The sequence below is a fragment of the Petromyzon marinus genome, chromosome 76 (assembly GCF_048934315.1).
Source record: "Petromyzon marinus isolate PM22_M1 ecotype Great Lakes invasive population chromosome 76, UKy_Petmar_22M1.pri1.0, whole genome shotgun sequence".
Classification (NCBI taxonomy): domain Eukaryota; kingdom Metazoa; phylum Chordata; class Hyperoartia; order Petromyzontiformes; family Petromyzontidae; genus Petromyzon; species Petromyzon marinus.
The window spans coordinates 4576347-4588722 of NC_133742.1; the positions used below are offsets into that span (position 1 = coordinate 4576347).

Sequence of the window (12376 nt, forward strand, 5' to 3'; positions counted from 1 at the left end):
ATGATGGTGGTGGTGGTGATGACGGTGATGGTGGTGGTGATGGTGGTGATGATAACGGTGGTGGTGGTGATGATAACGGTGGTGGTGGTAGTGGTGATGATGTTGACGGTGGTGGTGGTAGTGGTGATGATGTTGACGGTGGTGGTGGTGATGATAACGGTGGTGGTGGTGATGATAAGGGTGGTGGTGGTAGTGGTGATGATGTTGACGGTGGTGGTGTTGACGGTGGTGTTGACGGTGGTGGTGGTGGTGATGACGGTGGTGGTGGTGATGACGGTGGTGGTGGTGATGTTGATGATGATGATGTTGGTGATGATGATGATGGTGGTGGTGATGGTGTTGATGATGGTGGTGTTGATGACGGTGGTGGTGTTGATGATGGTGGTGGTGATGGTGTTGATGATGGTGGTGGTGATGACGGTGATGGTGATGACGGTGGTGGTGGTGATGACGGTGGTGGTGTTGATGCTGGTGGTGATGATGATGTTGGTGATGATGTTGATGGTGATGACGGTGATGTTGGTGATGATGTTGATGGTGGTGGTGGTGATGTTGGTGTTGATGATGTTGATGACGGTGGTGCTGCTGACGGTGTTGACGGCGGTGGTGGTGGTGGTGGTGTTGATGATGATGTTGGTGTTGATGATGTTGGTGATGTTGATGTTGGTGGTGGTGGTGCTGACGGTGATGTTGATGATGATGTTGATGATGATGATGTTGGTGGTGTTGATGTTGGTGGTGGTGGTGCTGACGGTGTTGACGCCGGTGCCGTCACTGCCGCCGTGCCTGAGTGTGGCCGTGCTGCCTGAAGGAGGCCCTCACGGCGTCGTGCCGGCTGCTCCCGTATGGCCCTCCAAGGGCGGCGGCCGCTCCCTCCACGCCGGCCCCGGACAGCCGCAGCAACAACTTGGGGCTGCTGCACAGTGCAGAGGTCGTGGGTTCAATCCCAGACACTGAGAGATGTTGACTACCTCGCCTGGTACACAGGAGGTCGTGGGTTCAATCCCAGACACTGAGAGATGTTGACTACCTCGCCTGGTACACAGGAGGTCGTGGGTTCAATCCCAGACACTGAGAGATGTTGACTACCTCGCCTGGTACACAGGAGGTCGTGGGTTCAATCCCAGACACTGAGAGATGTTGACTACCTCGCCTGGTACACAGGAGGTCGTGGGTTCAATCCCAGACACTGAGAGATGTTGACTACCTCGCCTGGTACACAGGAGGTCGTGGGTTTAATCCCAGACACTGAGAGATGTTGACTACCTCGCCTGGTACACAGGAGGTCGTGGGTTCAATCCCAGACACTGAGAGATGTTGACTACCTCGCCTAGTACACAGGAGGTCGTGGGTTCGATCCCAGACACTGAGATATGTTGACTACCTCGCCTGGTACGCAGGAGGTCGTGGGTTCAATCCCAGACACTGAGAGATGTTGACTACCTCGCCTGGTACACAGGAGGTCGTGGGTTCAATCCCAGACACTGAGAGATGTTGACTACCTCGCCTGGTACACAGGAGGTCGTGGGTTTAATCCCAGACACTGAGAGATGTTGACTACCTCGCCTGGTACGCAGGAGGTCGTGGGTTCAATCCCAGACACTGAGAGATGTTTACTACCTCGCCTGGTACACAGGAGGTCGTGGGTTCAATCCCAGACACTGAGAGATGTTGACTACTTTGCCTGGTACACAGGAGGTCGTGGGTTCAATCCCAGACACTGAGAGATGTTGACCACCTCGCCTGGTACGCAGGAGATCGTGGGTTCGATCACAGACACTGAGAGATGTTGACTACCTCGCCTGGTACACAGGAGGTCGTGGGTTCAATCCCTGACACTGAGAGATGTTGACTACCTCGCCTGGTACACAGGAGGTCGTGGGTTCAATCCCAGACACTGAGATATGTTGACTACCTCGCCTGGTACACAGCAGGTCGTGGGTTCAATCCCAGACACTGAGAGATGTTGACTATCTCGCCTGGTACACAGGAGGTCGTGGGTTCAATCCCAGACACTGAGAGATGTTGACTACCTCGCCTGGTACGCAGGAGGTCGTGGGTTCGATCCCAGACACTGAGAGATGTTGAACACCTCGCCTGGTACACAGGAGGTCGTGGGTTCAATCCCAGACACTGAGAGATGTTGACTACCTCGCCTGGTGCGCAGGAGGTCGTGGGTTCGATCGAAGACACTGAGAGATGTTGACTACCTCGCTTGGTACACAGGAGGTCGTGGGTTCAAGCCCAGACACTGATAGATGTTGACTACCTCGCCTGGTACACAGGAGGGCGTGGGTTCAATCCCAGACACTGAGATATGTTGACTACCTCGCCTGGTACGCAGGAGGTCGTGGGTTCAATCCCAGACACTGAGAGATGTTGACTACCTCTCCTGGTACGCAGGAGGTCGTGGGTTCAATCCCAGACACTGAGAGATGTTGACTACCTCGCCTGGTACACAGGAGGTCGTGGGTTCAATCCCAGACACTGAGAGATGTTGACTACCTCGCCTGGTACACAGGAGGTCGTGGGTTTAATCCCAGACACTGAGAGATGTTGACTCCCTCGCCTGGTACACAGGAGGTCGTGGGTTCAATCCCAGACACTGAGAGATGTTGACTACCTCGCCTAGTACACAGGAGGTCGTGGGTTCGATCCCAGACACTGAGAGATGTTGACTACCTCGCCTGGTACGCAGGAGGTCGTGGGTTCAATCCCAGACACTGAGAGATGTTGACTACCTCGCCTGGTACACAGGAGGTCGTGGGTTCAATCCCAGACACTGAGAGATGTTGACTACCTCGCCTGGTACACAGGAGGTCGTGGGTTTAATCCCAGACACTGAGAGATGTTGACTACCTCGCCTGGTACACAGGAGGTCGTGGGTTCAATCCCAGACACTGAGAGATGTTGACTACCTCGCCTAGTACACAGGAGGTCGTGGGTTCGATCCCAGACACTGAGATATGTTGACTACCTCGCCTGGTACGCAGGAGGTCGTGGGTTCAATCCCAGACACTGAGAGATGTTGACTACCTCGCCTGGTACACATGAGGTCGTGGGTTCAATCCCAGACACTGAGAGATGTTGACTACCTCGCCTGGTACACAGGAGGTCGTGGGTTTAATCCCAGACACTGAGAGATGTTGACTACCTCGCCTGGTACGCAGGAGGTCCTGGGTTCAATCCCAGACACTGAGAGATGTTTACTACCTCGCCTGGTACACAGGAGGTCGTGGGTTCAATCCCAGACACTGAGAGATGTTGACTACTTTGCCTGGTACACAGGAGGTCGTGGGTTCAATCCCAGACACTGAGAGATGTTGACCACCTCGCCTGGTACGCAGGAGATCGTGGGTTCGATCACAGACACTGAGAGATGTTGACTACCTCGCCTGGTACACAGGAGGTCGTGGGTTTAATCCCAGACGCTGAGAGATGTTGACTACCTCGCCTGGTACGCAGGAGATCGTGGGTTCAATCCCAGACACTGAGAGATGTTGACTACCCCGCCTGGTACGCAGGAGGTCGTGGGTTCAATCCCAGACACTGAGAGATGTTGACTACCTCGCCTGGTACGCAGGAGGTCGTGGGTTCAATCCCAGACACTGAGAGATGTTGACTACCTCGCCTGGTACGCAGGAGGTCGTGGGTTCAATCCCTGACACTGAGAGATGTTGACTACCTCGCCTGGTACACAGGAGGTCGTGGGTTCAATCCCAGACACTGAGATATGTTGACTACCTCGCCTGGTACACAGCAGGTCGTGGGTTCAATCCCAGACACTGAGAGATGTTGACTACCTCGCCTGGTACACAGGAGGTCGTGGGTTCAATCCCAGACACTGAGAGATGTTGACTACCTCGCCTGGTACGCAGGAGGTCGTGGGTTCGATCCCAGACACTGAGAGATGTTGAACACCTCGCCTGGTACACAGGAGGTCGTGGGTTCAATCCCAGACACTGAGAGATGTTGACTACCTCGCCTGGTGCGCAGGAGGTCGTGGGTTCGATCGAAGACACTGAGAGATGTTGACTACCTCGCTTGGTACACAGGAGGTCGTGGGTTCAAGCCCAGACACTGATAGATGTTGACTACCTCGCCTGGTACACAGGAGGGCGTGGGTTCAATCCCAGACACTGAGATATGTTGACTACCTCGCCTGGTACGCAGGAGATCGTGGGTTCAATCCCAGACACTGAGAGATGTTGACTACCTCGCCTGGTACACAGGAGGACGTGGGTTCAATCCCAGACACTGAGAGATGTTGACTACCTCGCCTGGTACGCAGGAGGTCGTGGGTTCGATCCCAGCCACTGAGAGATGTTGACTACCTCGCTTGGTACACAGGAGGTCATGATGAAGGTTATGATGATGACGATGATGACAGTGACAATGATGACGGTGATGATGACAATGATGACGATGATGATGACGATGATGATGACGGTGATGACGATGATGAAGGTGATGATGATGACGATGATGATGACGGTGATGATGATGACGATGATGACGGTGATAATGATGACGATGATGACGGTGATGATGACGATGATGATGACGATGATGATGATGACGATGATGACGGTGATAATGATGACGATGATGACGGTGATGATGATGATGACGATGATGATGATGACGATGATGAAGGTGATGATGATGATGATGACGGTGATGATGATGACGATGATGAAGGTGATGATGATGAAAGTGATGATGAAGACGGTGATGATGATGACGGTGATGATGATGATGACGGTGATGATGATGATGACGGTGATGATGATGGTGATGATGATGACGGTGATGATGATGGTGACGGTGACGATGATGACGGTGATGATGATGATGACGGTGATGATGATGACGGTGATGATGATGACGATGATGAAGGTGATGATGATGATGGTGATGATGATGACGATGATGAAGGTGATGATGATGAAAGTGATGATGATGACGGTGATGATAATGACGGTGATGATGATGACAGTCAGGGGCGGAGCCAGGATTTCAGGCCGGGGTGACAATCAACAACAAATGTTAATATCGAGAATGATTTAGAGAGAGAGTCAGGCTGTTGAACTTAGACGCCATCGGTTTGGTGACACGCTCTGACAGTGCAGTTGTCACGGAGTCCTCCAGACCGAGTGTCGCACACTTACACACAGAATGTCACCACCCCCGTCACCACCCCCCGCCCCCTGGCTCCGCCCCTGATGACGGTGATGATGATGACGATGATGAAAGTGATGACGGTGATGAAAGTGATGATGATGATGGTGATGATGATGACGATGATGAAAGTGATGATGGTGATGAAAGTGATGATGATGACGGTGATGATGATGACGATGATGACGGTGATGATGACGGTGATGATGATGACGGTGATGATGACGGTGATGATGATGACGATGACGATGATGATGATGACGGTGATGATGATGACGGTGATGATGATGACGACGGTGATGATGACGACGGTGATGATGACGGTGACGATGATGGCGGTGATGATGATGGCGGTGATGATGATGACGATGATGAAAGTGATGATGGTGATGAAAGTGATGATGATGACGGTGATGATGATGACGATGATGACGGTGATGATGACGGTGATGATGATGACGGTGATGATGACGGTGATGATGATGACGATGACGATGATGATGACGACGGTGATGATGATGACGGTGATGATGATGACGACGGTGATGATGACGACGGTGATGATGACGGTGACGATGATGGCGGTGATGATGATGGCGGTGATGATGATGACGGTGATGACGATGATGACGGTGATGATGATGATGGTGATAATGATGAAGGTGATGACGATGACGGTGGCTGCAGAGAGAGTGACGTCGCCGTGACGTCACGGCGACGTCACGGCGACGTCACAGTGACGTCACGGCGACGTCACCTGTTGCTGATGAGCGGCGGCAGCTCCTCCTCGACGGAGAGGATGAGGGAGAGGGGGAGGCTGATCACGCACTCCTGCACACACAGACAAAGGTCCCCCGTGTAGCCTTCGCCACACTGGTGGGCAAGGCGCTGCTGCTAGCAAGCAGCAGCGCCGTGATGATGGTGCTGGTGGTGGTGATGATGGTGGTGATGGTAATGGTGGTGATGGTGATGGTGGTGATGGTGCTGGTGGTGCTGGTGGTGGTGATGATGGTGGTGATGGTGATGGTGGTGATGGTGCTGGTGGTGGTGATGATGGTGGTGATGGTAATGGTGGTGATGGTAATGGTGGTGATGGTGGTGATGGTGATGGTGGTTGCACCCACCCACGCACCCACCCACTCGCTTACTCACCCGCTCACTCACTCACTCACCCACTCACTCACCCGCTCACTCACCCACTCACTCACCCGCTCACTCACTCACTCACTCACCCGCTCACTCACTCACTCACCCACTCACTCACCCGCTCACTCACTCACTCAACCGTTCACCCACCCACTCACTCACCCACTCACTCACTCACTCACCCGCTCACTCACCCGCTCACTCACCCGCTCACTCACTCACTCAACCGTTCACCCACCCACTCACTCACCCACTCACTCACTCACCCGCTCACCCACTGACTCACCCGCTCACTCACTCACTCACTCACCCGCTCACCCACTCACTCACCCGCTCACTCACTCACTCACTCACCCACTCACTCACCCGCTCACCCACCCACTCATTCGCCCGCCCACCCACTCACTCACTCACCCGCTCACCCACTCACTCACTCACCCACTCACTCACCCGCCCACCCACTCACTCACTCACTCACCCGCTCACCCACTCACTCACCCGCTCACTCACTCACTCAACCGTTCACCCACCCACTCACTCACCCACTCACTCACTCACTCACCCGCTCACCCACTCACTCACTCACCCGCTCACTCACTCACTCACACGCCCACCCACTCACTCACTCACCCACTCACTCACCCACTCAACCACTCACTCACCCACTCAACCACTCACCTACTACACCACTCACCCACCGAACCGTGAAGAGGTGGAGGAGGATCTGGAGGAGGTGGTGCAGGAGGAGGTGCAGGAGGAGGTGCAGGAGGAGGTGGAGGAGGAGGTGGAGGAGGTGGAGGTGGTGGAGGGAGGTGGAGGAGGTGGAGGAGGAGGTGATGGTGGTGATGGTGATGATGGTGGTGGTGGTGATGATGGTGGTGATGATGGTGGTGATGATGGTGGTGGTGATGGTGGTGATGATGGTGGTGATGGTGGTGATGGTGGCAGTGGTGGTGGTGATGATGACGGTGGTGATGATGATGGTGGTGGTGATGTTGATGACGGTGGTGGTGGAGGAGGTGGAGGAGGTGGAGGAGGAGGTGGAGGAGGTGGAGGAGGAGGTGGTGGAGGGAGGTGGAGGAGGTGGGGGAGGTGGAGGTGGTGGAGGTGGTGGTGGAGGAGGTGGAGGAGGTGGAGAAGGTGGTGGAGGTGGAGGAGGTGGAGGTGGAGGAGTTGGAGGAGGTGGAGGAGGTGGAGGAGGTGGTGGAGGGAGGTAGAAGAAGTGGAGGAGGTGGAGGAGGAGGTGGAGGAGGAGGTGGAGGAGGAGGTGGAGGTGGCACTGACGAGGTTCTTGTGATCTCTCCACAGGAGGCGGTGAGTGCTGAGCAGCAGATTCCCAGAGTCGAAGACAGTCTGGAACATCATCAACATCATCAACAACATCAACATCACCATCACCACCATCAACATCACCACCATCAACATCACCACCATCAACATCACCACCAACATCACCAACATCAACATCACCATCATCAACATCACCATCATCAACATCACCACCATCAACATCATCAACATCACCATCACCACCATCAACATCACCATCACCATTATCACCATCATCAACATCATCAACATCACCATCATCACCATCAACATCACCATCACCATCATCAACAACATCACCATCACCACCATCAACATCACCATCATTAACATCACCACCATCAACATCACCATCAACATCATCAACATCAACATCACCACCATCAACATCACCATCATCAACATCACCACCATCAACATCATCACCATCAACATCACCACCATCACCACCACCATCACCACCATCACCACCATCAACATCATCAACATCACCATCATCAACATCACCACCATCACCACCATCACCACCATCACCACCACCGCTAATGTACAATAATATACACACCGCTATACACTACACTATACACTACTATACACTACACTACTATAAACTACACTATACACTACACTACTATACACTATACTATACCACTATACACTACACCACTATACACTACACTATACACTACACCACTATACACTACACTACTATAGACAACACTATACACTACACTACTATACACCACACTACTATACACTACACACTACACTATATACTACACTACACGACTATACACTACACTATATACTACACTACTATACACTACACTATACACTACTATACACTATACTACTACACACTACACTATATACTACACTACACTATACACTACACTACTATACACTACACTATACACTACACTATACCACTATACACTACACTATACACTACTATACACTACACTATACACTACTATACACTACACTATACACTACACTATACACTACTATACACTACACTAAACCACTATACACTACATACTACTATACACTACACTATATACTACACTATACACTACACTACTATACACTACACTATATACAACACTATACACTACACTACTATACACTATACATTACACTACTATACACTACACTATACATTACTCCACTACACTATACACTACACTACTATATACTACACTACTACACACTACACTACTATACACTATACACTACACTATATACTACACTATATACTACACTATACACTACACTATATACTACACTATACACTACACTACTATACACTACACTACTAGACACTACACTATACATTACACCACTACACTATACACTACACTACTATACACTACATTATACATTACACCACTACACTATACACAACACTACTATACACTACACTACTATACACTACACTATATATTACACTACACTATACACTACACTACTATACACTACACCGATAACGCACAGTTAGCGCAACATCACCACCATCACCACCATCGGGACCTGACCCCCTCCACCCCCCACCCCCCAGCCGTGTCGCGCGCGCCCTGCTCGGTAGGAAATCTAGGCCAGGGTGGGGGGTCCGGACAAGGCCTACCGCCTCTCTCGTACCCTCTCGGCGCCGTCGTAGAGGCGAACTCCGCGCTGCTGGACGATCAGCGTCTCGTTCATCTCCAGGAGGCCGTTAGTCCACACGAATCGGTCCATTTTCTTGGTTATGGTGGAGGGGAGTCAGAACGACGCGGTCAGGTTTTGGGTGGAGAAGCGTCGATCATTCGCTACGGCTTGGAAAAAGACGTCCTAGGTCGCCATCTTACGTAGGGGGGGGGGGGGAGGTGACGGCGGACGGGCGGCCATTTTAGGTAGGGAAGGTTGTGTTAACTTATTTGGCGGCCATGTTAGGTAGGGGGTCGTTGTGTTAACTTTTGCAGGCGGGTATGATAACGTAGGGATTGGCTGTGTAAATGTTGCAGGCGGCCATGTTAGGTTGGGATGGTTAACTTTTGCAGGCGGCCATGTTAGGTAGGGAGTGGTTGTGTTAACTCTTGCAGGCGGGTATGATAAAGTAGGGATTGGCTGTGTAAATGTTGCAGGCGGCCATGTTAGGTTGGGATGGTTAACTTTTGCAGGCGGCCATGTTAGGTAGGGGTTGTTGCGTTAACTTTTGCAGGCGGGTTATATAACGTAGGGATTGGCTGTGTAAATGTTGTAGGCGACCATGTTAGGTAGGGATGGTTAACTTTTGCGGGCGGCCATGTTAGGTAGGGGGTGGTTGCGTTAACTTTTGCAGGCGGGTATTATAACGTCGGGATGGCTGTTAATGTTGCCGGCGGCCATGTTAGGTAGGGATGGTTAACTTTACAGGCGGCCATGTTATGTAGGGATGGTTAACTTTGCAGGCGATTGTTATAACGTAAGGATGGTTGTGTTAACTTTTGCCAGCTCTACAGTACAGTAGTTGCGATATCTTTACGCACAACAGCGGGCCGGAGGCTGCTCGATTTTGATTGGCCCGTTGCCCAACTATATGCCGTCCACCTTGCTTTAAGTGAGCGTCTTTTTTGTTATGATTGCGTGCGCGTTTCTAATAAAACAACAAACCGATCAATGAATTATTTACCACGCATCCTATTGCCGCGTTCGTTACCACGACTCCACGTTTATTTATTTTTTTGACTTCACCTAAACCACAACATAGACCCTACGTGTTCTGATTTTTTTTTTGCTTGGCGCATGGAGATACGTGCGAGGAAACGCTCAACATTTTTGAACTCTTAATACCATAATTATAGGGGGGGTTTATTTTTAATTATTGGGTTTCATCAAGAGGACCTCCCTTTGCCAGTGCCAAAATGTGATAATAGGTTTTCCCCCTGTTTTATGGCAGCAAAACGGCTGTGTTAAGTTTTCAAAACGCCAAACTGAAACCTCTTACAGGGAATCATTGTCTGCATTAACCACAGTACTTGTGGTCAGAATGTAAACAAACAAAACACACTGATAATATGATGCATTGTTCTTGAAACTGATTGGTCCACACCTTAAACAACTTTATTTAGAGCCTAGTCTCACACAACGCTATTATTATTAATTATAATAATGTATGATGCATTGTTCTTGAAACTGATTGGTCCACACCTTAGCTTTATTTACAGCCTAGTCTCACACAACGCTATTATTATTAATTATAATAATGTGTGATGCATTGTTCTTGAAACTGATTGGTCCAAACCTTAGACAGCTTTATTTACAGCCTAGTCTCACACAATGCTATTATTATTAATTATAATAGTGTATGATGCATTGTCCTTGACACAGCTTTATTTACAGCCTAGTCACACACAATGCTATTATTATTAATTATAATAATGTATGATGCATTGTTCTTGAAACTGATTGGTCCACACCTTAGACAGCTTTATTTAGAGCCTAGTCACACACAATGCTATTATTATTATTAATTATAATAATGTATGATGTATTGCCCTTGACACTGATTGGTCCACACCTTAGACAACTTTATTTAGAGCCTAGTCTCACACAACGCTATTATTATTAATTATAATAATGTATGATGCATTGTCCTTGACACTGGTCCACACCTTAGACAGCTTTATTTACAGCCTAGTCTCACACAACGCTATTATCATTAATTATAATAATGTATGATGCATTGTTCTTGACACTGATTGGTCCACACCTTAGACAACTTTATTTACAGCCTAGTCTCACACAATGCTATTATTATTAATTATAATAATGTATGATGCATTGTCCTTGACACTGGTCCACACCTTAGACAACTTTATTTAGAGCCTAGTCACACACAACGCTATTATTATTAATTATAATAATGTATGATGCATTGTCCTTGACACTGATTGGTCCACACCTTAGACAGCTTTATTTACAGCCTAGTCACACACAATGCTATAATTAATTATAATAATGTATGATGCATTGTCCTTGACACTGATTGGTCCACACCTTAGACAGCTTTATTTACAGCCTAGTCACACACAATGCTATAATTATTAATTATAATAATGTATGATGCATTGTTCTTGACACTGATTGGTCAACCCCTTAGACAGCTTTATTTACAGCCTAGTCTCAAACAATGCTATTATTATTAATTATAATAATGTATGATGCATTGTCCTTGACACTGATTGGTCCACACGTTAGACAACTTTATTTAGAGCCTAGTCTCAAACAATTATGTTATTATTATTAATTATAATAATGTATGATGCATTGTTCTTGAAACTTATTGGTCCACACCTTAGACAGCTTTATTTAGAGCCTAGTCACACACAATGCTATTATTATTATTAATTATAATAATGTATGATGTATTGCCCTTGACACTGATTGGTCCACACCTTAGACAACTTTATTTAGAGCCTAGTCTCACACAACGCTATTATTATTAATTATAATAATGTATGGTGCATTGTCCTTGACACTGGTCCACACCTTAGACAGCTTTATTTACAGCCTAGTCTCACACAACGCTATTATCATTAATTATAATAATGTATGATGCATTGTTCTTGACACTGATTGGTCCACACCTTAGACAGCTTTATTTACAGCCTAGTCACACACAATGCTATTATTATTAATTATAATAATGTATGATGCATTGTCTTTGACACTGATTGGCCCACACCTTAGACAACTTTAT

At 48.8% G+C, this 12376-nt stretch overlaps 1 protein-coding gene across 4 annotated transcripts in view; it reads right to left on the bottom strand.

Moving 5' to 3' along the window:
* Positions 1 to 9530, bottom strand: part of VPS36 (vacuolar protein sorting 36 homolog) — a 49225-nt gene extending 39695 nt beyond the window's left edge. For 3 of the 4 annotated variants that reach the window (XM_076056603.1, XM_076056602.1, XM_076056601.1), the window contains exons 1-4: positions 9298 to 9530; positions 7612 to 7680; positions 5939 to 6012; positions 787 to 916 (exon numbers count right to left, since the gene is read on the bottom strand). In XM_076056603.1, coding sequence (XP_075912718.1) covers positions 787 to 916; positions 5939 to 6012; positions 7612 to 7680; positions 9298 to 9393 — 369 coding nt within the window. In that variant the 5' untranslated portion in view covers positions 9394 to 9530. The remainder of the gene's footprint in view (positions 1 to 786; positions 917 to 5938; positions 6013 to 7611; positions 7681 to 9297) is intronic. The other variant, XM_076056604.1, reaches the window with a different exon arrangement.
* Between the last annotated feature and the right edge of the window lie 2846 nt (positions 9531 to 12376).